The sequence below is a fragment of the Aythya ferina genome (assembly GCF_964211825.1).
Source record: "Aythya ferina genome assembly, chromosome: 6".
NCBI lineage: Eukaryota > Metazoa > Chordata > Aves > Anseriformes > Anatidae > Aythya > Aythya ferina.
This window is the reverse complement of record NC_140303.1, coordinates 15,210,375-15,236,764: the sequence shown is the minus strand read 5'-3', so window position 1 is coordinate 15,236,764 and position 26,390 is coordinate 15,210,375. Positions and strand designations below refer to the sequence as shown.

Below are 26,390 nucleotides of genomic sequence, written 5' to 3'. Positions count from 1 at the left end.
GAAGGAAAAGGAGAAGACTTCACAAAAGAAATACTGTAATGAAGATGCAGCAACCATCTACTTACTGCAAAGCGTCCATGGCACAGTTCTGGTTAAAACAGCACATCCTTTGTGCTCCCATGGAAAAGCTGCTCTTGGAGAGCAGACACTGCACGGGAAGGTTGGTACAGCCAAGGCGGCCGAGCTCATGCCAGGAGCTGCAGCTTCTTCCTCATGCAGAGCCCTGTCAGAAACGTGGCAGTGGGGGTTCCCCATGCTATGCATCCAGGCAGCCTCCACGTGCACCCTTGCCCAGCCATCCTGCCTGGCGCTGAGCCGTCCCCAGTGGCATCTTCAGCACCAAACTGCCCAGTTCCAGTAATGAAGGAGGTGTATACATATTTTTTAAAGTCCTCAAAAACATAACATCATGTGATAGAATTTTGTCTTATATACCCCTTAAATAATATTTCAAGTACAGCTCTGCATCTGACAACAGAAAAAGAGGATTTGCTCCCTGGGTCAGTAATTCAGAGCTAGAAAGCACTATAATTAGAATCAGGAGTGAGACTGAAGACCCCAGTTTGTTTGCAAAACTAATTAGCTAATGTTATTAAAAAGCAACATAGAATAAACCAGAGCACAATCAGACTCTACTGCTACCAAACAAAGGACAGTTGTACTTAAGGTATTTTTCAAAAAAAAAAATACAACAACAGCAACAAAAAACCCACAACAGTTTATGGATTAGATTTCAGCCTGGGCAATATTCATACAACTTGGGAGTTAGTAAAATGGCTTGGAGAAGAGGGTTTCATCATAGAAAACACAGCTACTTCACAGCAAGATTTATTAATACATCCAAAAGAAAGAAAGAAAATCATTTTGTCACACTATATACAGATAATACATACAGTGTTTTATACACATATTACATCAGTTTTTACACAAGAAAAATATACATAAAAATGTAAACTTTTGTATACAAAAACCCTTAAACAAATTAAACAAGGACCAGATAACAAAAGGAGACCAATCTATTATCATTTCTTTTTTTTTTTTTTTTTTTTAAATGGTAATACAGTACATTCATTGAGAAGTATGAGGAACACATGAGCCAACTTTTCCTATTTAAAGGGAAGGTACAAACAGGAGCTCTCCTGCCCGCCCCTGGAGTGCTGTTGGCAAGCGCTCTGGCACCAGGAGCAGCGCCAGGAGCTGCTGTCGCTGCTGGGACTGCACCAAGCGACCGCTCTCCTCAGACACCCCCATGCTCTGCTCTCTCCAAAAGCGGCACACGTCCACAGAAGCAAACACGACTGGGCTTTCTGTGCCCATTAGCTGGTCTTCCAGCTAACGCCGCAGTATGGGATGCAGCCGTGCAAGTTTGTATGTTCCCTTTAAGCAGTCACTAGGTGGATTTAGCTTTGCTGTAGCAAGTTGTTTATTTTTCCCAATGTACGGTATGCTGAACACATGTCGGGGATGAAAGGGAACAAGGAAGGGGTGTAAGAGACTGCTAATCCTTGCTACCATGCAGTTACTTCAAAATCAGTTACGTTTGCAAGCTACAATTCACTGGTTCAATTACACTGCCTCACCTTTTCTTTCCCACTGCAACTTTATGCTTTTAACTCTAGTGGCCAAACAACTGTATGAGGCTCTTTGTTACAAGGCTGTTTCTGATATCAAAGTGTGATCAAGCTACCTTTAAAATGACACCAAACACAAATTTCTCTGAGACAGCCTTAAAAAGAGTGACCATTCCATTCCCTCTAAAGCACTTCAGACTGTCCATTTGCCACCTTCTCTTTCATTAAACCTAGGACAAAGATATTTACTGTTAATTGCAAAAAGGATATTGGTTGGGACTCTGACATCTGTTTTTCTCCACTTGCAGATAAATATTTTGGGGAATTTAAAAACAAAACAAAGCAAATTAAGGAAAACATACACAACAATAAAACCCAAACCCTAAAACCTCAGGCATCAAATAAGAAGGGAACAACTATTTAGTACGATGGTGAAAAAACAGTTGCAGAAACTCTTTGGAAACAACCAACAGATTCCAATGAAGGCTTCTCACATTAAATAAGTTAAAGACTTGTTACAGACATCTTCATAAAAACATCCATCCTCCACAAAGTATGTTAAAATGTAACACAATAGTGATGCACTGGTATTTTTCCTGGAAAGGACAGAAGAAATAAGATCTCCTTAGTGCTATCAGTACTGCTAAATTTAGTAGGTGAACAATGATTAAAGAAGTAATGGGGAAAAGTAATGGGGAAAGCTGTGTAAAAGAAACCATGAATCATTAATTATATTTGGACAACAGGGAGATGGGGCAGAATGTGATTACAGTATGCCTCAGAAAACCCTGAAGGAAATAAATACTTGGGAATTTGTTTTTTCCATTTCTTTCTTACATCCATCTAAGTGATGGTGGAAGTAAGGGCTTGTCTGCTTGTTTTTGTTATTTTCCTTTTTCTTTTTTTTTTCTTTTTTTTTTTTCTTCTTTTTTTTAATAACAACCCTTCTAGTAAAAATTCAAAAGACAATTACAAATGGCTTTAGATAATTAAGTCTCCTTTTTAAAATAAAACTTTGATAACACATTTCTCCATTTCTTCTATATAATGCAGCCTCAGTGAAAATATTTCATAAGGGCCAGCAACTTGCAAAAAGTAAAAAAAAAAAAAATAAAAATAAAAATAAATTGCCAACCAAGGTTCATAACATATACACATGTATATGCAGGACATCTACACTCTATATACATATTTAATATACGTATGCATGAGTATATATCAGGAGAGAACCAACGAGTATGTTCTCCACATACATAAACTGAAATAGCGTAATAAATGTGTGCATATAAATATGTATTATACACACACAGTACACAGACATACCCATACACACGCCCAGACATATGTATCATAGAAATTGTCATGTATGATTGCATGAAAGCTCAGATGGAACAGTACATCAGTTACCTTTTTCTAATAGAAATGCAAGGAAGACAAGAATTCCATGGCTGAATCGTGGCCAAGAAAAATAGTGCCATACCCAGACTGAAAGCGTGGAATGCAGGAAGGGCTTGATGACAGAACTGGAACAGTGCTCTCCATTGAAACCGAAACGTAAGCTAGCTATGAGTTTCAACAGTGCTTACATGTGACTGAGCAGGTTTCTGACAGCTGCTTTCTGCTCAAAGGATCTGGGAACCCAATTTAGCCAGAAAACAGAAAATAAAATACTTAACACAATTTTCTTGCATAAGCAAAATCATTCAATACACAATGAGATGCAAAGTACTAGCATACTAATGGTCAACTCCGCAGCTCATTTTAGAATGTTTAATGATAAAATGTAATGAGCTGTGTTTCTCTTGATATGTTTGACGACACCACCACTGCTCAGAACACAGCACAAGGCTGCCTTCTGATTGCTGCTTTCCTTACGGGAAACACATACTGAGCTCCCTTTTCTCTCTGGGGCTGAAAATTTAAGATCTTTTTCAGAAGGTTTGTTTTTCTAGTTTTGAGTATTCACCTCTAAATTATGGTGCTGGGTTAACCTTTTACTATGCTAGGTAGCTTTGCATCAGTTTTCTAAGAAAAGCTGGTGTTCATCTGCAAATCAATCACAGTCATGGTCAAGCACTATTGAGTATCTGGAAAAATCTGCCTAAGATCAAGCAAGCGCTCAGGGCCCAATTCAGCTGCCACTACAGTCACCAAGAGAATTTCCCTAATGCATAAGAAGAGCTGGATTGGGCCATTAAAGCCAATTACTGCCAGCAAGATAAGCTTTAGGGATACTGGGGTAAAGAGGAGCTGGAATAGAGGCAATGAAGCAGCGAAGCAGAAGAGGTCGGCATTGCAAGAGGCCTCAACACGCATTAATATAAACAGAAGCAAAAACGTACCAAGGAAATTACACTTTGAGGGCTGAGGTAACAAAAAACCAATGGTGACCAAGATCAGACCCATCATGGATGTCATCCAAATCCTTCAGAAGAATTAAGACCACCTTGTTTGGCACAAGTGCTTACCTCTTACGCATAGGCTACACAGATAGTCTCTCTCTTTAGCTCACACACTTATTCATGTTACAACTAATGTGTGTGATACTACATATATTCCATCTACATATCTGTATGCTTGTATATATAGACTTAGATCGATTGCATTCGTATGTATTTATTGTACATCATGAGGGCAAGTCCACATTCAGCAAAGTGCTACCAATATCTCATATACAGATATCTCTCTGTACAGGTATACACAAAAATGGGCCTATTTTTCCCCATAAAGGCATAAAGATTTATGCTGCTAACTCCCATAATACCACCAAACGACGAGAAGGAAAGGCCTCTGACAACTTCCACCTCCCTGCCTGTTCATTCGTACATGCACATGCGCAAGAGAGGAATTGCAGGGGGGAGAGCTGTGTCTGGGGGCATTGACATACTGGGAGGGAGGGGGATGTACAAAAACATTGATGTTCAATTTGCAACTGCACTTCAAAAAAAAACTTTAAAAAAAAAAAAAAAAAAAAGTCTGTGCCATATTGGAAGCTCTGTTTTTCTAAACAGATTTTGAAGTCACCAGGATCACCATCACTAGAAGTGATACTGTATGAATGAATAACAATTAGGTTTTCGTTTTCTCCCGCCTAAATATTGTAACTGATGAACAGTATGAAGAGTAAGCAAAAGCATGAGTTTTTGAGTGAGAACTCCCATAAAGAAATTTTGCTTCTCCAATTATGAGAAAAGCTAAGTGGCCAAAATTAAATTCAGAATTTCACAGCACAAGTGAAACTCCCTGGATTGTAAGTATATATCGCTCTGCAATCCACAACAGCAATTTTTTTTTTTTTTTTTTTTCAAAAATCAATACACACAAAGACCTTCAGGAGAGAAAAGAATCTACTTTGAAAACAAGATGCTTTTACAGAATGGAGATCAGTCCATAAACAGTACCCCTTACAACCTAATTTGAAAACACAAGTACAACTGATTGACCACATTTTCTAAGTCAGACCGTGGGAGATTCGGGTATTAATTTGCAAAAATACAGTAATTCCTCTGTCACACCATCCCACCAAATACAGACCTTCCCATTTGAATTTCTTCTGAAAAATAACACTGAATTCCCCCATCCCTTTTCCTCCCCCATTTATTTTATTTAAAGGCTGTCTTTGGGAACTTGGTATTTTCATGGCATTTTAAACAGGGCTCAATGCAACTCATTTAAAAAACAGTAAAATTGACATGATATCAGAGTTAGCCTTATAACAGAAGATTATGTAGTAGAGAGTTTGAGTTATTTATACAACAGTGAGGACATAATAACCCCCTACTAAATAATCACATTTCTACAATACATTCCATCACCTCTCAACTACTTCTCTCTATACAAAACTAGGACCTACATACAATATACACATTCATATCGCACATACATCCCCCCCAATGCATATTTTTTGTGTGTATATATAATACATACATGCACACAAGCAGTCTAATTCTATTTATAAGTCACAGTGGGAATTCCTTTTGTGAGGAAAGGAGGGGGAAAATTCCTGAATAAGACACTGTAGATTCCTAATGTTCTGACTTTTCAAATTCCAACTCACAGAGCTAACTGGAAATAAATACATTAAAAAAAAAAAAAAAAAAAAAAGGTCTTAAAACTTGGTTCACAACTTCCAGCTACAGTAGTTGGATTTTTTTAATTTGATCTATTTACCCTGTAACTAAATTTCTAATCATAGGTACAAACCACAGATAAATTATTGCAGAATGTAACACTCAAAATAAAATTTAAAAAGAGTTATAGGAACAGTAATATAAGGGTTAAAAAGAGTTCTATGCTTTGTTGATACAGGATACCATTTTATTTTATTTATATATATATATCTATATATAGATATAGATATAGATATCTGCAAGGTAGCAAAGAATAGCTGTACACCTTGACACGGCAAAGATCCAGTGTAAAAAGGTGCTTCACTAGTTTGTTTTTCCAAAAAAGCTTGTATATAATTTTATAGCTATTAAAAACACATATGCAACATAATTCATTACACTCAATACAGCTTTAGTATAAAACTTATAATTTATGAGGTGATGTTAATAGCATAAATTAATATACCATTTCTCTTAAAATCTACAATAAGTATTCTGAAAGCTCATCGGGGAAGGGTATCTTTAAATAAAAAGTTTAAAGCTGAGCGTGATGAAAAAGATTTTGTATGTTGAACTTGAGATGAGAGCCCCGAGAAGAGAAAGAGTCCCTAAGCCAGACACTGGACTAGAAAACTGAACAAGGATTTCTCTTTCTTGCGCTCTCACTTAGATGACGCTCTACCTTAAATTATTATTTACTTTTAAAACTATTTACTTTTTTTTTTTTTTTGTTAACTGCCCTTATTTCCACAAGGAATCCCTGAGACATACCCAAAACTGTACAGTGAAGGTAATCACTGTCAGAGAAACTGGTTCAACCCCTTCTGGTAGGATGTAGGTATTTTGCATGAGAACCGAACTGTCTGTCACTTCAGAATGAATCTGTTTTCACTGGAACCAACTACGTGCTTCGAGACGCAGGTTAGAGTCATTTCAGGGTAAATCAGTCCACTCCAAAGTAGAAGCAAATGACATAGCAGTCAGCTACATTAGAGCAATCTGCACCAAAGTTAAAGTTTTCCAGAGGATATCTGGGGACATCACCTACCCAGAGTTCACTTCAGTGGGCACCGGCTGACAAAGACAGAAATTGGGTAAAACAATAGCGTTGCTGGACCAAGTTCAACGTGCGCACAAAGTTCATACGCATGTACTCTGTATACCTCACTGTGTGTTTGGGGGCCTAGCAAGGGAAAGGAGTATGAAGAATGCATTTTTCTACATCAACTATGTACAGTTTTAAGGTCAAAAGCCTGAATTTCATCCTGTTCACTTCCAAACTGAATTCTGTGAGCCAGGGAAGACTGAAAAGGTGCCAACACTTACTTTAAGGAGACGGAAAAAGAAAGATGCCTCCAACTACTGATGTCCATCTACAGCCAAACCCAATGTCTTCTCTCATGCTTCCACTATGTCACCTTATTCCAAAGTAGCCGGAGAACAAGTATGTGGAAGCAGAATAAAACAAGGAAAAGCAAAGAACTCAACAAGCATGAGACAAGTAGCAGAACAGAAAAGCAAAAAGCTCCCAAGACCAAGTCATTGTTTTTGTGTTTTTTTTTTCCCTTTTTTTTTTTTTTTTAAGAAGTGGCTGAAGACATGAGTGAGAAAATTGTTCCAAGACACTTCTGCAATTCCTCTTTCTTCCCCAAACTTTTCTTTTCCAACAACATTATTGTCTAGTTGTAAAGACAAAAACAAAATATAGCTGATGGAACTAAGGTCTCTCATGACCATGACCTCACCTAAAGTCCAGGTTTAAGCATAGTAAACACAAATGTAGATTTTTTTCGCCACCAACTGTCCTTACTTTTAGTTGGACTTCTTCATGCAGGTTATTAAAAAGAATAACCTAAAATTTTTCTTCATTATTTTCTGCTGATGCACTTCACAAAACAATAGGAATCTGTGAAAAGGTAGATGCTCACTAAAAATGCCTACATGTTCACAGCTAACGTGTTCACTCCTGGGATCAAGGTGGCACCTCAGCATCTAATTCATTACATATCACTCACTGTGTTATGAAAAAAGATCTTACTCACTGCTCTGAGAAATATTTCAGGTCATTCTAGCACCCAAAAATGCGTGCTATGAATTGCTGGAATCTCTCCTCCTTTTCATTTTACAGTCACATTCTCTCAAGACCAAGCCACAGAAGACTTACTGGTTGGCATGACTTATATTGGAGAAGTATCTGAGAATGGGAGAATAAAAAAAAAAGAATGGTGAAGAATGCAGAGGGGAAGGAAACAAAGGACTGGGGAGAGGGGAGATGGGAGATAAGACGAGCAGCCCACAACACCCCAGTACTAAATGTCACCCAAAAGATCAGAACAACCGTATGATAAGACCAGAAAGACCTAAAGATATGGCTGGTGCATTAGCCCGAACTTATTCCTTCATTTAGTACTTCCATCACCATAGGGCCTTGCAAAAGACCTATACTAGGAGGAGACTCCCCTTCACATGTAATGGCAAAAATACAAAAGCAAAGAGAAATATCCCAGCAGGAAAGCTGCCCAGGCACCCACACAAACGCCTCACTGCAGGTTAAATGGTCAGAAAACAACTCCTGTCACTGTCCCTGCCCTCCAGAGTCTGCAAAAAGTCGACACCAGGACCTGGCTCTGCTGCTGCTGAGCTGGTGCTCATCAGCGCTGCTGAGGCCTAAGGGAAATGCAACAGCCATGCTGCTGCAGTGGGGGGAGTAGCTGGGGCTTTGGATGTGGACCAACAGCACATCCTTTTAACCACTAGGGCCAACTTCTCAGTGAAGACACTTTCACAGGGTTTATTTTACTTCTTCTTGAGACCCTGGCAAGCCAATTCAATTCTAGACTGCATTTAGATGTGGTTACAGCAAACTGAAGCTCCAAAGGGAATTTGGCTACCAGTCTGCATGTTCAGCTGCAGGCCCTTTGCCTCGGCCGTGTCCTGGAGCCAGCTGCATCAGACTGTACGTAACAGCTCACACCAGGGCTTCCAAATTTCTGAACTAACAGCTCCTCCCTCTTCAAAAAAAAAAAGCAGCAACTTCCCTTGGCTTCCCTTTCCAGTTATGGATGGCTGTTAATATCTTTTTCCTCGCATTTGTATTTGTGACACCATCTCTGATTTTTACCTAACAGGCTGTAACCTTCAAGGCATTTTTCAATGTCTGCAACTGAGAGGTATGATTGCTCATTCGCTAGCCTGCTGGGTGAAGTGGGACATCTAGCTGTCGCAGTCTTCTCCGCAGGTCAAGAGGCAGACCTACACCTGTACTACCCCTCAGCATTATCAGCATAAATGTTTCACTAACTTCTCTGCCCAAAGATACAGAGAAGCTTGCTACCAACAAGAGAACTAAGCAAGAACCTGAGGGGGACTGGAAGGCAGGAGAGGACAACACAATGCATCTTTTCCATCTTCTTGCATCACAGCAATTACAAGTCCCAAGAACAAATCAACCTTGAGGTATCAAAGTACATACAGCTCCCCTCAAAGTTGGCATGAAATCTCCCTAAGTGAAAGGAAACATCAAAGCATGTCTAACAATGTCTTAGACACCAGGTAAGCATGAGGCTGCTTCTGACCAGCCTCCATACACCATTACATGTCATTCTGTCAGTACTTACACTTTTGTACAGAGACTAATTGAGGTGCTGCTATTAACCAAAACTAATCTTACTGATATTTTTTTCTAGGCCTCTTCCCCCCCCGCCCCTCCCCTTCTAGTCTTTAAAACTGAAATCTTATGTAAGGAAATTAACTTTTAAGTTAAACTAGCTTTATTCAATTTGTTAACATGTAAAGGACGAAATAGATATTGACCATCTCAAATGAATGGACTGAAATTGCTACACTGACTCTTTGGTGAAAGGGTGATTAGAGTGCTAATTGCTGTACGAGGAGATGATGTTCAAAAACCTCTGCAAGAGAGCATGGACTCTGTTAGGGAACCACTTAAATAGCAGCCTTAAGGACTACTTTAACGAGACCTGCAGTGTGTCCCAGAGGAAGAGGTGTGAAACATCTCTGGCTGCACAAACTCTCAAATTGGGTCTCTCATACCCAACGGTAAGATGCTGATTCACTGAACTCAGTGAGTTGTGTTGGTGTAGAAGCCCACCTGCAGGATTCATCCTGTAAACCTAAGATCAAAACCCCTAATGGCTTGGTAGGCCATACTGGTGGCAGTGACAAAATGGGAGGTGAACCAGGCAAAGGCAAGAGTGGTGGCCCACTTCAGAATTCTGTATCAGACCGGACAGAGGGATTCCTATTTCAAATGTATACAAACAGAAATTTATTTTTAATAGTGCAGCTTTATTGCAAACTTAGTTTGCTCATTGAAAAATGTTACGTAGTCACTTTTCAGGGAAAAGACATCTAAGGATATACAAAACTGAAGTCTAAGTGGGGGAAGACAGTTGATATCCTAGGCTGCCTTAAAGGAATACAGGTACATAATGGCCATTGATTTCAAATGGGAATTATGAACCCATGTAGCTTTGACAACTTTTAAAATTTCCTGACTAAATCAATGCTTAGGTTAGGAGCTGGATTCTGTTCTGAGTTACAACAGTATAAACACAGTGACCTTAAACCAAAGAGCAACTTGGAAATTTATACCAATGTCAGCAAGCAGAACTTGACTTTAGGTTCCTCTCCTTCCTTCCCACCCAGCACCTGCTAAGAAAGAGAAATGTAATGCGGGGCAAATTAATCTGCATGAGCTGCAGCTTCATTGGAGAGTTTGATGGGCACAAGAATCATTTCAAAGTCCTGAAACCAATTTAAGAAATTAACATCCTCTAAAATGACATGAATACACAAGCAGATTAAAGAATTAACCATTTGGTATACTAGTTCTCCACTCTTTTTCAGTCAGTCATCCAGAACACATTGAAGAAGGTATATGGACACAAGGAAAATCATTTGCAAATCAAACAGTTGTCTCCTCAACAAAGTGTGGGGAACATAATACAAAAATAAATAAATGCCTTGTCAGATTTGCCTCATTTCACAATACCACTGGGCATTCCTCAATCAGCAGGACAATCACAAGCAGGAATTCATAGGCTTCAATTCAACTTTTTACATGATTTAAAAACATTTAAATGTTACAAACATATTTAAATCACCACTTAAAAATATTTGGCTTATATTATTAAGATCTATTTTACCAAGTATGAAATAAGGACTTCATAACAACAGAAGCATCAAAATCATTTTTGTTTCCTCCACCCACATACACTTGCAATTTCAGACAGGACATACGCATCATCCATACTCCTTTATGTTTAAGGAGGACAGATCTTTCAAGAAATGGGATAGTATGATTGCTATGATAGTAAAAAGACAAGACCTGTCCCATTTAAACTCCATTCCTTAACAAGACGAAAGGAGAGGTTTGGGTCAGAGATTTTGGTATGGGTCTGACTGCTAAAAAATGAATTTCTATACTAATTAAACTTAGTTCAATGATCCCTTGCTCTAACAATGTACTTGGCCTCCCTATAACATGTGCTTGGTATCTCCATTTCCTGGATTAGACTAGGATACATGCAGGTAGGATGTTTTATTGTAAGGTAGAAGGAAATGTCTTCTACAGTCAGAGACTGAAATGTGGATTTTTCTATTCTCTCATCTGCATCTCAGAAACAAACCAAGAAGAAGAGTAGAGACTTACACTAATTAAACAAGTTACTTTTACAGTCCAAGTCAGAGTACAGTAGCAAGTTTGAGCCCTATAAAGTCACAAGCAAATTCCTTTTCTCACTTCCTGATAAAGAGATACAAGCGAACACCTCAGGATTTATATTGCTGTTATCCCTCGGATTAATAAAATAAATCTAAAAGCTAGTGGACTCCATTCTTTAAGAACTGAAATTGCTACCAAAGAGTCTTAATACTATCTTCGGCAGGTAGGCAGTAAAAGCAGAGCTGTCCTGCAGACAAGAGGAATTCTTATCTCCCTATTTTGCTTTAGAGATTTCTCTTTTGGTTAGCCATGACTACTGATAGGTACCTGCTAGTTCCTTACATACATTCAGCTTCACATACAGAGCATCACATCCCACAAGTGTCTCAAAAACTATATGGCTCCCAGGGGAAAAAAAGCTAACCAAGGAAGTTTCAGTAGCTAGTAATAATTTGAGAAATGCATCCATTTGGAACTTACCAAAGGGTCTGAACTAAACTTGTGTGGATGGGCAGAATACCAACCAAATTCTTCCAGTTTCAGCTGGGAAATACCTGTCAGCCTGTCAGACAAAGAGTCTGGGACAAAGCCACACTTGAAAAGGCAAATCATCAATGCTACAAGGCCACAGTAATTCAGCAAGGGAGGGAATTTCTGCACAGGAATCCTCACTGTACCATGATTCTGTTTAAATCTTTCTGGTTTTCTTTTTTTTTTTTTTTTTTTTCCTCTTTTCTTTTTCCCTGGGCTAACTTTGACATCAGCCTTCAGATTTCTGGGCAACCAGTCAATTGGTCCCCTTGCTGCTCGATGAATTAAAAATCATCATCATAAAAAACAAAAGTCAGCATGCAGTAAGAACAGTGACCAGTTCTGGAAGGGAATAACACCCACTTCTTCACCAAAAGAAAAGGAACTGCTGCTCCCTGCACCCCAAACACACACACACACACACACGGAGGAGGTCAAGACACTATTTTAAGAAACTGCCAAACTCATCCCGGAACCATGGTCTTGTTTTAGGACTTCAGTGCACCATTCTCAAATCAATGTGTGCAGCCAAGTTTTCAATGCCAGATGCTACCTTTGGAAAAAAAAAGTTGTGGTTTTTCTTTTCTTAAAAAAAAAAAAAAAAAAAAAAAAAAAAAGAGAAAAAATCAAAAAATCAAAATCAAAATAAAAATCAAGACTTCTGCCCACAGGAAAACTTTCTAGCAGATGCTAAGGGGATGGCAAGCACTGATCCGAACCCTAGGAAACAGTAACATGCATCAGTAATCTGAGGTATCTTCCCATTTCTAGGTCTTACTGCTAAGATCAATTACATCCAGTAACTGTGCTGTATCCTTAAGGAATTATTGGGGAACGGTGAACCTGCCTGCAATAAATGAGCACCGGTGCATAACAAGCACATGTGAACGCTACAGCAAGGTTCACAGGGGGCTAACCCTGGTCAGTACTGAAGCAGGGGTTTTCTTCTTAACCCCATCTTAAGAAAAAAAAAAAAAAAAGAAAAAAAAAAGAGAGGACAGAAAAAATAAAGAAAAGGAAGAAAGGAGAAAGGAAAGATAGAAAACACAGGTCCCCCATCTACCTGCACATAGCCAGGCAGACAAGCTCAGTTGGAGGTGGTGAAGGGCGCGGATGCGTTATTGGTACTGGTAGCGGTGGCACCGGTCACTGCGAAGCCCGTGGGAGGAGCTATGGAGCTGTGGCTGGGCTGCAGGTCCTTGGGGATGCCACTGTGGGAGCTCAGCTGGTGCCCAAAGGCTGCGCTGAACTGAGGGAGCTGTTGCTTGGGGGAGGTGGAGGCCATGAGTTCAGCGGAGGCAGGACCCATGCCACTGAAACTGGTCTGCGGTAACCCCGGGAGCACACTGGAGCTGTTGGGGGTCACAGTGGCGAAGGCAGGCTGTGTGGTCTCTGAGTGCGAGGTGGTAGGTGGTGTGGACAGGGAGGTGGACAGGAGGTGTCCATCTGCACCAAGAAGGTTGCTAAACGGAGAGGGGTCCCCAAGATTGACAGGAAGATTTCCCCAGTGAGTTCTGGGGTTGACCACCCCGCTAAGTGGCACATCCAGCTGAGTTGGGAGCAAGTGCTGTGCCATCATGGGCATCTCTGCTGAGAAGGTAGCTGCCAGGTTATCACCAGGAAAGGATGTGGTGTGAGGGGATGTGATATGGTCACTGTAGGGAGACGGCACATGCTCGCTATCATAATGGCTTCCATGGGGTGAGGAGTGTGAATGGTCACTGCTGTATTGCTGTCGTGAGGTGATCAGGTCATCTGCCTTGCTCAGCAGCTGGGCAGGGTGGGGCCTCTGGGAGGCATGGCTGCCATCATGAAGTCCATGAAACTGTCCTGGGAAGGCTCTCTCCCCAAGGCCACTCTGGCTTATCAGAGTGGCAGAAGTAAGGCCGACGTTGGCTGGGGCTGAGAATTGCCCCTGGATCTGCCCTGCCAGGGGCGTAGGTGGGTTGGACAAGGTAGCAGAACGGAGCAAGTTCTCATCCAGCTCCAGACCGGAGAAATTATCGTGTACTATACGCCCATTCAACAGCTCCCCCAGATCCGTGTTAACCTCTCGACTCAAAGACTGCATTCCTGGAGCTCCAGCACCTGTAGAGAATACCCCTATCCCTCTATCTGACAGCTCCTGTACTGGCACACCATCTGTCTGTGTAAGTACTCCAATGGTACTCAGGCACTCAAGAGAAGTTACAGCCTGTAGGGCCCGTTCCAGTTCTTCAGCCTCTTCTGTAGTCGGAAGGAGATCTCCATTTTTACCTGCAGAAACAGGGCAACCAGAAATTAGAACACTTATCTCAGGTAAGCCCTACAGTGGTACTCTAAGGATGCAAAGGTACAGAGAGCTCAGTATAGAGCTGCAGTGTATGATAAGCTTCCAGAATGGCTTTGCAGGACAGAGAAAGTTTCCTTCACGAGCATTAACTAGGTAAGCAGTGTAAGAAAAACTAGAAATTACACCTTCGTCTCCTGTGGAATTCTCCCCTTCCTCTTCCACATACTACAGTGCAAGATACCCCCTGAACTCACTAGATTAAAAAAATCAATGCTGCAATAACACAAGCAGTCCACAAAGTCCCTTCTGTTTACCACACAGCCTCAAATGTACACAATCAGTACAATTTAGGTTAATTTCAAGTCAAACACACACTGATGTCATATCAGATCTGAAAAAGAGCAAAGAAATCACATTCCCCAAGTCTGGGCTGTTCTAATTTCTTTGTTACCTGTGATAGGTACTGAACTTCAGAATCCAGAAATTCATGCACAGTTCTGATCAAAAGCTAGTTTCAAAAATGTGTTTAAAGATTTTATTTTCACTCTCTTCTCCTTTGATAAAAGGCCAACATTGACTGTGATTCCAGCCCCACTCAATGGCAGAAAGATGCCATTACTGTGAATATGCTTGATTAAACTGCAAGGCTGACAGGCAATAAAAATGCAAAATGAATTATTAAAAAGCTAAACCAATTAGGATTTACAGAGCAGTAATTGTAAGAGCAAGCAGTGAACTACACACACCAGCCTTTTTAAAGTCTGGTTTATTTCAGAGCTCACAAACAAACAATAAGGCAGATGCATTCTCCCTTGTCTAGAAGTTATTACCTTTCTGGGAAAGCAAGCAATCCCTCAAAACGTACGTTTCAGAAATACTTGCTTCTTCAGTTCACAGACTGTGTTCGTGCTAGCGTAGAATAAAGTAAAATAAAATGGTACCTTCAAAGAAATCAAAATCTTGCAAGTCATCAGGCAGCCGTGGCAGGACATCAGAGAAGTCCTCCTGATTCAATTCCAAGTCATGTGGAATGTCTGTAATTTCATTGGCGATATCATCAGGCAGCTCATCAGCACTCAGCTCTGGGGTGGAGGGGCTCCTGTACAGAAAGTACCATTAGTCCTTCGTTCTCAACTTTGATTCCTCCAAATGAAAATTATAAATGCACAGCCAACAGATGTTTCCCCATACTTTTCTTTTAAAATTATATGGAGAAAAAAATGCTTTTAGAAAGTTTACAGTTAGCCTAAAGATTAAATACCCAAGATGTGACATCAGAAGCAAGGCATTTTATCCATCAAATTTAACATTTGCTCAGATCTAAAATTATCCACTCTAAGGTTTTTTCAACAGTCACATGGAGATGTAGCTTCTAGTCCTGAAGCATCTTACTGCTTCAGATGCTGATCAGCACAGCAGCATCACACCTTTCTATGCTCCTTTACAGCTTTCAAGCTAGCAGTGAGCAGAGTGGGGCAGGGCTGCCACTGACCTTATGTGGGGCATCTCTACTGGCAGTGAGACACTGGCGGGCATGGTGAGGTTCCCTTGGGGCACTGCAGGAGGAATAGGTTTCTGGGGCCGGCGTGGGCCTCGCCTTCTCTTCTTCTTATGTTTTTTGGTAAGTGCAGGTGGCTTTGTTTTTTTCCTGGGTTTCCTCTGCTGCTGGTGCTGAACTTTACGGGAGCTGTCCCCTCTCAAGAAATTGTCCTTTGGGAATAAAACAATAGCAACAGGAGAAAATTAAGAACAAATATTACTTTCCTTGCCCCTGGTCATTCCACATATATTTACACATAATGCAAGAGAGATTGCTAAGTTACACCCAGGCAAGATACACAAAATAAACTGTTTCCTTCCTCACTGATCCCAATGGCAAAAATCACACAGACCAAAACATGAGGTATGGTCAACAGTGTGTAACGTCACTTAATAAAATCATCATAGCAAACCCTAACCAAATCAGTGCAAAAACTGTAACCTTTGGGTGCATTCCTGTGATGAGGTGGCAATAATGGGTATAGTGCATAGCAGCTGAAGCCACCATCCTCAAGCACCCACTGCCATAAAAGAGGGACACCACACTAGGGCTAGGGACTTGTAAAGGGTGTGGGTAAGCAACTGAAGCCTCATTGCTTCTGAAGAGCAACCCACTGGCCAATTACAGAATGAAACAAAACAACATTAATTTTCAGTTGCCGTTATACTGGGGATGGCAGAGGATTTTATCTGCTGCAGAAGTAAACCTTGAGAGACACAATAAAGATCGCCTGGGAGAGGGGGAACCAGCCTACACAAACCTTTCTGTGCAGCAGAAGCCCTCACGTTTTAACCCAGAAAACTCAATAATTCACAATTATTGGAGATTAGCAGACAAAAACCATCATCAACAAAAAAAAAAAATGCAATCCAAAAACAGAACAAACAAAAAGGGCAGTTTTATGCTTACTGCCTTGAAGAAAAGGCAAGGTGTGTGTGTGCGAATTATCTGAAAAGTTTTGTTCTGGAAGACTGAGAGCATAAAAGGTGAGTAGAGGACATCATCTTAATTTGTGTAATCTCTCAACTTGCTGTAGGCCATTACTTTTCCTCTGGGATGCACAGATCCCTGAAGGGGATCAAAGACAACTTTTTTAGTTGCCAAATGGTAAATGAAGAAGCAAAACCATTATCTTTATTCTTGTAATTGTTATCTACACTTCCTCTAGAAAGTATTTTGGGCCCTGTATAGTAATGTTGCTTGAGAAGAAATGCTCTGACCATAATACACTCATGCTACATTCAGATCCAATAGCCAGGAATTAGCCCCAAAAAAATGACCACAGGATCTCTCACAAAGATTTCTTATTTCTTGATTCAGAAGAGGAGTCAAATATCTTTCAGTGAAGGATATTCTCATGTGGACTTTATTATATCAACAAAAGTATATAAAAGATTTTTACAGCATACTTTACACTAATTGGGAATGTCTTATCCTCTTAAAAAATAAAAATAAAAAGGAATGAACTCTTAAGTTTGTAAACTTGCAGTCTGTCAGGCAAGAGGTCACCCAATACAAAGAAATAATTACATTTTTGGCTTTGTTCTTACCATTTTTTTGGCATGTTCTTCACACAGAGGTGTCTGATGTGTAATGTCAAAAACTGGCACAGAGCACTGTTGACCATCTGCAAACTTGGCTGTGCAACTTGAGAAGAGCTGCTGAGAACGGTTCAATAAGATATCTGTGCATTTCTGCATCAGGAATAACACACAAGGCAACGATGGAGAAACGCCCTTTGATTTATCAATCTGATAAAGATCAGAGCCTTCAACTCTATCTGTCCATAGATGCTATTTTTAATGAGTATCTTAACTTTGTTATTCAAGTTCAAAGCTAGGTAAGTCTCAAACCCAACTTTTAAAGTGAAAAACTGCATTCATGCAGAATGTCTAATGATTTTATTATATATTGAGATAGTTTTATGGAAGCAGCTATTTCACTAATGAGTTCTTAGCAAAAAGAAGCCTTTTCCTGGAGTCTTAATCAATAGATCAATAGTACCAGTTGAAGCAGTGTAGTCAACAGGACTATTTCCTTACAGACTAATGACAATCCTTACTGAAACATTAAAGAAAGACTATTTCTTAATTCAATCTTTTGAGGTACATTCTTGGCATTTATCTTTAGAGCACAGACAAAGAAGTTTCAAGATTCTTCCTGCTACTCTGAAAAAAGATGTGCAATCAGACAGAAAGGTCAAGTAAATCTAAACGTAAGCTCGCTGAGACTTTCTTCAGAAAAATCCCCTGCAGGAGTAAAAATGTTTCTAGTCTTAAAGCAAATCAAACAGATATTTCATTGTGTTTTTTCAAACATTAGAAGTATTCTTTCCATCTTGGAACAGTTCTCAGACTGATTCTAACCTCAACATCACTATGTATGTTCAGAAAATGTTAAAATGTTAAAATGCAAAAAAGAAAAGACAAAGAAAATGGCAAATGCCTGCAGAAGGCAGTCTGGATTGCAGACTTTGACAGAAGGGCCAGAACCAAAAGCCTCCTCATTTTAGGAGAGGAAATTGGACATTTCTTCTTAGTGAAGAAAATGCAGAGGGAACAAAATGGGAATGAATGCAAAAATCACTATTCTTGACTTCTCTACACTACATACACCCACAAACAAGACCTCTTGACCTTAGAAATAAAATAGAATTCTAAATCACAAGGAAAATCCCCAACGCAGCTGCACACCATTATACTCTCTCAGAGAGGTTTTTGAACTATTCTGCAGACAACTTTTTTTTTTTTTTTTTTTTTTTTTTTTTTTTTTTAAGACCTGCAAAAATCCCCTAAGAAAAACAAGGCATTTGTAAACCTAAAAACCTGAAAAGGTGCTGCTGTCTGATAGCAACTGGAACAGATAAGCACTAGTCACTTAAAATACCAAAAACCAAAGGAATTACTCCAACAAAAACCTCCAACAAGTATTCATCTATAAAAAGACAAAGCCTGTAGCATTCTTAAGTATTCCAGGTAAGAGGCAAGCCTGTCTATAGCCTTCAGACTCAAACCTCATATCTAGTGTGCCTCCTCCTTTCTGTGGGGTTCATGCATAGGACAGGACAGATTCCTCTCCTGAATACAACTCTCAAACTTAGTTAAGAGGATACGCTGAAAACAATGCCTGGTGAATGGAAGGGCCTTGTTAGTGCACTGTTCTCCCTTCGAAGTCCCACTACAGGTTGTCGGTTCTGCATCCCTCTGCCTCGCTTGGCTTGTGCTGAAACAAAAGCATAAAAGAGTTTGAAGTCAGAAACGCAGCCTCAGATGGTAATTTAGCATGACTATTCAACTGAATGTAGCACAGTAGAACTAAACTTATAGCACATGTGTGTGTGTGTCATGATCCAGATGGGTGCACACTACTACCACATTCTGAACAGGGATACAGAATAGATGTCGATGACAGGTGAAGGTATGATGCAGTTAACAGGATTATTGTTTATTTCATGGGGCATTAATTGTAATGAGAGGTGCTATGTGCTGCTACCATGTAAGTACTACTACACCCTGCAACAGAGCCCAGAACAGCAGTAGGTGAGTGTCACCACAGGTGACCCTTTAAAATGAGGTCAACCTTCAGAATACGATGTATTGGGTATGCCCACACAGGCAGTCGAGTGCACTTTCAAGCCTGTTCATAAATCAAAACATGCCGAGCATCCCCAGAGCTTACATGCAAGCATGTGCTCAGACAAACTTAGACTGAGCTCTGGAGTGGCAGAGCCTGAGCGTGCTCAACATGGGTAAAAGCTCTCCTCCATCAATGTGCTACAGCCCAATCCACCAGCAGGTGCCCGGAGCTGAGTGTTTGTTCAGCACAGCCTCAGTGCTTTGAGCCTGAACTGCAAGCAGGCAACCAGTCAGCAGTGTGGATGAGTACTGCAAGCGTTACACAGCTCGCTTGGTGTTAGCCTGCTCTCAAGGCATTTGTCACCTTCATGTAGATAAAGCTGGCGGTTCCAGGGCTGAATTTCCCCTCTGTACACGTTGTTTTCTAGGTTGACAAAAAGCTGTCTGTAGCCTGACTGTTTTCATTCAGTCATTACTGTCATCAACTGCACTCTGACCGAGCAAAGTTTTAGTTAGCAATATTACCCCTGTGAAACATTTCATAACTGAAAAGACTGCAGTTACTTAATTCAACCAGAGCAGTGATGACAGACATACCTGGCTTTGCTAGTCTACCCAGAACAATTGAATTTTGTGAGATAAAAGGCCTTAATAATGAAAAACCCAGCAAGTGTTGTCAGTTATGTCGAGGTTTTTACTGTATCTTAAGTTTGTAGACTTTTATGCATCTTCATAAACTAGTCATGTACCTCTACATTACACCTCTGAGCAGCTCTCCCAGCATCACTCCACTTCCCCAGCAATAAACCCTCCACCTGCCACAAACTACAGCCCACTGTTCAGCAACAAGAGCATCCCATGATCAGAATATACCCTCAGCACCCTGCCTGCCTCTCATGTCAGCTCTCCCCACCTCCATAGTCACACACTCTGTAGAGCAAAACCAGAAAACCAAAGGAAACTGCTGGCACCCAAGACGTAACACCAGAGTTCAGACTTACTCTGTCTCTGTACACATATGAATCAACCAACTCTCAGTACACCGAGAGCTGGAGGGATGTTGACATTATCTAGAAAGAATTCCCACAGAAGGTAACCTTCAGAGTTGTTAGAAGATATTTATTTTGTTGCCGAGTTTCATTTAATGTTAGATTGAGTTAAATCTAACAAAAGGCATCAGTTTAAGTTTGATTTGCTGGGAAGAGAATTAAGAGGAAGTATTGACTTCATAAAAAACAAAACAAACACAAAAAAAAATGCTGTCTGAAAAAAGAAACCTATTGAAGCAGGGAACTAAAGAACCAGACTGGTCACGCTCTAAAGAACTGGACTTATTAAAGTACCAGATATTTGTAGCTAGCCAAAATACATAGATTAACTAACAACAATAAATTTTAGCAGGACACTAACTTCTCTCATGACATTTCAGAAGTCAGGCCCAGCTACAACTGAACAAACAATCCACATTTTAGAACAAAAAGCTGAAAAATGCCTGTCTGCATGGAAAATACTGTATGCCATGTTTATTTTACCCTGCAGGCAGGCATTTATATGCCATGGCTGTTCTTCCTTGTGCATGCCTACCAGTTTCACAGTTCAGCATTTCAGCTGCTAGATACTCTGCCCATCTTCGTCTTGCCCTGACCCTGGCTTACTGCAGTCACACAGGAAGGTCTAACCTGGTACGAGCACAGGTCGCTCTCCGGAGCTCTTGTATCAGTTGCCCAGCACGCTCCGGCTCTCTGCTGGCCGCCTGCAGCAAGGCTTTCCGGAGTGTGTGCCGGCATTTCTTCTGACGGGATTCTGCCCGCTCCAGGCGGCAGAGGTGCTTGTATTTCTGCTGAAAGTAAGTGCAAAGTCTGGTCACCCTGGAACTCCTGTCATCTGCATTGTCATCATTGGACCTGGAGGAGGGGAAATAAAAACAGGTGGGCTTTAAGTATTTTTTTTTTTTTAAAGGAAGTTGATCTGTCAGTTTAATAGAACTTTAAGTTGGTGTCCATCTTCTAGTCCCACAGACATGCACAGGCTGGTATGAAGCAGGGATGCTTGAGAAAGGGTAAGAGCAAGATCCTTTTTGAATTCTAAAGGTACTTACCCTTCTTAGTATGTCATTATTAGAGATTACATCAATTTATCATCAAGTCTGACACATTTAAATGTCTGGAGCCTGCTGTTCAAAAAAAAAATCTATACTGTTAACCTTTATTTACTGTAAATGTCTCAGCAAATGAGACAAACTCTTAAATCAAAGTGCAATTAATGGAGAAGATAAGGGTGGGGAACTATGTAGTGGAAATTTATTGAAGAAAGGTCATGTGGAGATGATAGTCAAATTCTAACAAGTACCAAAACTGCTGACCTTTACCTTTTCCAATTCCTCTTACTTTGCCAGGCAGTGTTTTCCCTTCTAAACCAAAATACACTCATACAGCCAGCATGAGGCTCTACATGCTCACTCCTTCTCACACTAGATATATACCAATGACATGCCCACAGCTGTAATGGAGTTACTTCAGCCTTCTTCTTAAGAAGTGTTCAGAAAGCATCTCTCGATTTTATCAAACTCAGCCCTGCAACTTTCATAGTCAAATGAACCTGGACTGATATCCCAGTCCCATTACAGTCAACTGCAAAAATGATGTAGGGGACAACACCCAAACGGGACCAAAGTCCCCATAATTCCACCAAACTGTTTCTGAGACAGTTAAAAAAAAAAAAAGTGGGGGGAGAGTGATTTAAGTACCAATGACTACTCTCTAAGGAGATTTTAAGACAGTTGATGTAGCTTTCCCCTTGCTCCAAGGTTAAACTTGAGTTATCCTACAGCCACAGAGAACTAATTAATGTTTAATTCCAAAGTTACTGAGGAAAAAATCAGACCAGTGCTAAGCAATGATCAGAAGGAGGACTGGTCCCACTCTTTGTTTGCTTCAGAAAGCCTTTCCCATTTATCTTGGCTTTCTGAATGTCCAGGCACATATCAACAAGGCTATCAAAACCATGTCAACATGTTCATAAAAAAAAAAAAAAAAAAGAAAGAAAAAAAAAATCAGCAAAAAGAATGAAATTATCACTGGGACTTGTTAAAACAGCAGGGTCCCTGAAGCTGCCAAGCAGTCCTACACACCAAGCACTCGTTTGCAGAAGGATGCTCTTGTTCCCAGAGCAACGGAGTGAGCTGAGGCTAAGTGAGGCAGACTTTGTTCAGTTCTTCCTTTAAGTTTTTTCTTATAGAAATGAGGAACGTTTTACTAACTTTCCCATCTGTAAAACAATTGGAGGGCAGGGGCGAGAAAACAAATCCAAACAAATGAAACAAATCCAATCCTCCTAAGGTTCATACTGCAGGGCTTGGCTGGTGTGACTGAGTCAAGTGACATCCAAACCTGCACACGGCAAGGCAGACCACAACTGGCTGATAGCAGAAGGATGCAAAATACCAGCTGCGATATTTAGCAAATAAACTAAGATCCAGAAAAGCAGACAAAACAGCTGTCCCTGAAAGGCAATATGAGTAAGACCTACTTTCCTTTGTGGAAAATCTTATTCCATACACATGCAGGCTAAATTTAAGAATCTATTTAAAAAAGACTGGCCACAAAAACTCCACATGAGCAAACACTGCCTGGGCATAAACACACATTTTTTTAAAGTTTTATGTAAAGCCAACTATACATTTTGCCTGTTAAAATAGATTACAGATTATTTTCAAGAAATGCAAATTGCAAGTAATTAACCTCTGGAATAAAATGCTAAGCAGTAAACATAACCTGTTAAAAGTGTTTAATGTATGCAATATTTAAAATATTGAAGAAGAAAATACACTTTTAAGCTCTCTTAGGAAAAAACGCCTACTGGGAAAACAACATCATCAAAAACCCACAGCCTGATTTGAAAAGTTTAATTATGTACTATTTATAAAGTTTTTCCTTCTTTTAATGTATTAAAAGAAAGCAAAAATATGGACGGGGTCAGTTACACATAGATAGGTCTAGGGTCTTAAATGTTTTGCTATCTGCTCTGGGACAAATTACTTAAAGAACTTTGCAGACATATTAATTTAAAATATGGTTATAAAAGTTAATTTGTAATGAAGAAAGGAATATTCCTTAGGAAAAAAAGTGTTTCATTTTTTGAGGGAAAAGTGTTTTTCAATGCAAATTTGAGACCTCTGACCTGCCTCTCATTGAAATGGACAGAAGTCATGGTATTTTAATGCATTTTGAACTGAAATTTATGAGATCATTTTAAAAAGCAAGATTAAGATATATTTGCAAGACAGAAAAAAATCGTGCTTGCAACAAACAAGGATTTATTTCAAGGCTAACAGCTTCTAGAAGTCTATTCTGAATTTTGTTTCCAGGCCAGTTAGGTTAACCAAAACATATTTATTTGCAGGTTCAAAGAGACCTAAAAATAGCACAATGACACTTTTTTTTTTTTTGTCCTAGGCAAGTATTGAAACCGAAAGATACTTTTTACTGCCGTCTGTTTATAAACAAGTTTACCAACTTCTATTTAGCCTATTCTCTTAAGGGGCATATATGATTTTTGAAGTACAATTTAACGTGTGGCATTTCATTTTTTAAAAGAAAACTCAAAATGCATGCAAATGATCTGATAAATAATCCAAAAAGCTTCTTCACAACCCTTCCCTTTAAGGCTGTCACGTGTAAACATCAAGGGAATTCTTGCTGACTTCATGAAGAAAACAAAGGCAGCGCAACGCAGCAAAAGGGTAGAGCGAGCAGGCAGGCATGGTGACAGCGCCGTCAGGGGAGCAGGAGAGCAGGCTTTCCTTTAAAGCTGTTTGTTTTCCAGTACTTTCTGAGCTATAAGACCCTGTGCTGGAATCACCTGGGGGGCACCCTCCTCTCTGGCTGCAGGGAACAAGTCTCATTCCCCCACTGATGCCAGTGTCCCCGCCAGCCCGCTGCCTGCAGCCAGCCTCGCGCCGTCACTCCCACTGAAACGCCCGCGCATGCCTCCAAGGAACCCTTTTTAAAAAATAAAATATTGAAGGCAAGAAGAGTGAAAGCAAGCGTTTGGCCTGTGTTTCCACAGATGATGGCAACAGCATGAATTTTATAGATTAAAAGGGCCAGAAGGCAAGCGTACTCAAAACGTATTCCTGTTTAAGCATTAATTTTAAACCAATCTGGGGATTTTCTGAGAGTTTAGGAGCCACTACAGTATCTCATAAGAAGTCCAACAAGAAGTCAGAGGATTCTGTCCTTTATCACCCAACCAAAAATGCTGAAAACACCCTGTCCAATAATGCAGAAATGAGCTGTTCGCTTTCTTCTTCTAATCTGCTCTGAGAAGCATCCTTCCTGCTATCTTCCACGGAGTCAAATGGAAAAGGACCACAAGAGAAGACACAAATGAAAAAGCAACTATCTTTTAACCAGCTTTGCTATGGAAAACAGTAAGTAAATATCCAAAGAAATAGTTTGAACTAATTCATCTTCAGCAGCGGACAGACTATAGTGCAAAAATGTCGAAGTAAAACATTGCAGGTAATAACATCCTCTACATAAGCTTGTAGAATAGAAATAAAAGTTTTAAAAGGCTAGCATCAAGTGAACACGTCTGTGTTTATTCATAAACAAAACTAGGAAAGCTGCTGAAGAGCTAATACTGGGCAGACTGATTGAAGCACAAAAGCAGCTAGTACTATACAAAAATGTATCCATCGTGATCAGTTAACAAAGTGTTTAATTGAAATGCATAAAATGATAGAATAGAACAGAAAATGTCAAGACAAGGTATCAGTGTGTGAAAACAAGGAATAATTCAAAGGAAGTTAAGACAAATAGAAGACAAAACACACACAGATGACCTTTAGAAGTTGATGAAAAAAGAGGGATCTGTGGAAGAACCAGATCAAATGTCAAAGAGAAAAGAGTCATTTGATAGATATATCTGCTTTGAAAATTATCTGTGATTTAAAAGATGAACTGAAATTTTGTTCATGTTTCCCCAAAACATTTTGGTTCAGAAGTTACCTTTTAAGTACAAATAATGTTTGTAGGAGTTCACTCTCTGACTACTGATTCCCTAAAACCAGTGGTTTTTCATAACTGCAGAAATCCTTTCTTCTAAAGAAGAAAAGTTAAAAATCTACACCCTGCTACTAAGCTTTGATTCGCTAAAGGCTCTCAGTACTTACTATCTTGGTACCTGTCTTGTTAACTGAGATACAGCTCTCTTGTTCACCTTGTGGACAATCTTTAGAGATGGCTAGAAGTTCTGGTGAGTTTCAGGATTTCCAGTTAATCATGAGAATAATGATGTTAAATGTTACTTAACTGTGATATTTAAAGACTAAACAAATGGAAGAGAGATGTACTATCAGAAAGTCCATTTACACAGGGAAAGAGAACCCTGTTATAGAAACCACAGTCAAACCTTACTGAGATCCCCATTACCTTTCGTTATCAGTTTCTTTACAATACCATGCTCAGGATGATTTGCTTTATTAATGTAAATTTAAAGGTGCAAAGTTAGAGACATGTATTATCATATCCTGGTGTAAGTCTCATGGTTTATCAGAATAATTATAACACTGCAAGTCTTTCCACATCAGCTGCTAATACTTGCTCTGTTTATCCCTTCAGTCACATCACTTCCTTGCAGTGCTCCGAAATATTTGACAAAGGTTTATTCAACACTTATTAATTAATAAAAGAAATACTATGCCCTTTAAAAAAAAAAGACACATTAAAGCAAATATCCTACCCAATTACCATAAGGAGTAATAAGTAAAATACAGCAGGTTTACTACAAACCAAGCACAATTCCCCCCACTTAGTTACAATTCAGGAAACATCTCTACTCAGCAAGGAACACAAGTTCATGAATAAACTTCAATACACTCAATTAAATTTAGGCAAATAACCTTGAAATTTTTTCCTGGTGTATCCTAATAGCAGACTGCACAAAGGTCTCTAAGTTAGGTGAAAGCTGGGACTGAAGATGGAAAGCTGTTTTGCAGCTCTTACAAATAAATGATTCAAACAATCCTTTGTCTCAGCAAAGGACTTAAACGGGTGCTTAGGGGCCAGTGCCTCCACACACAGTAAAGCTCACATTTTCATGAT

General features: G+C 39.8%; 1 protein-coding gene across 4 annotated transcripts in view; it reads right to left on the bottom strand.

The window, feature by feature from the left end:
• Positions 1–812: 812 nt before the first annotated feature.
• INO80D (INO80 complex subunit D) overlaps positions 813–26,390 on the bottom strand; it is a 46,912-nt gene continuing 21,334 nt past the window's right edge. For 2 of the 4 annotated variants that reach the window (XM_084524136.1, XM_084524139.1), the window contains exons 7-13: positions 20,964–21,188; positions 18,822–18,931; positions 17,260–17,393; positions 15,662–15,879; positions 15,111–15,268; positions 12,961–14,153; positions 813–12,450 (exon numbers count right to left, since the gene is read on the bottom strand). In XM_084524136.1, coding sequence (XP_084380262.1) covers positions 12,985–14,153; positions 15,111–15,268; positions 15,662–15,879; positions 17,260–17,393; positions 18,822–18,931; positions 20,964–21,188 — 2,014 coding nt within the window. In that variant the 3' untranslated portion in view covers positions 813–12,450; positions 12,961–12,984. Of the gene's footprint in view, positions 12,483–12,960; positions 14,154–15,110; positions 15,269–15,661; positions 15,880–17,259; positions 17,394–18,821; positions 18,932–20,963; positions 21,189–26,390 lie in introns of all 4 variants that reach the window. The other 2 variants (XM_084524137.1, XM_084524138.1) reach the window with 2 other exon arrangements.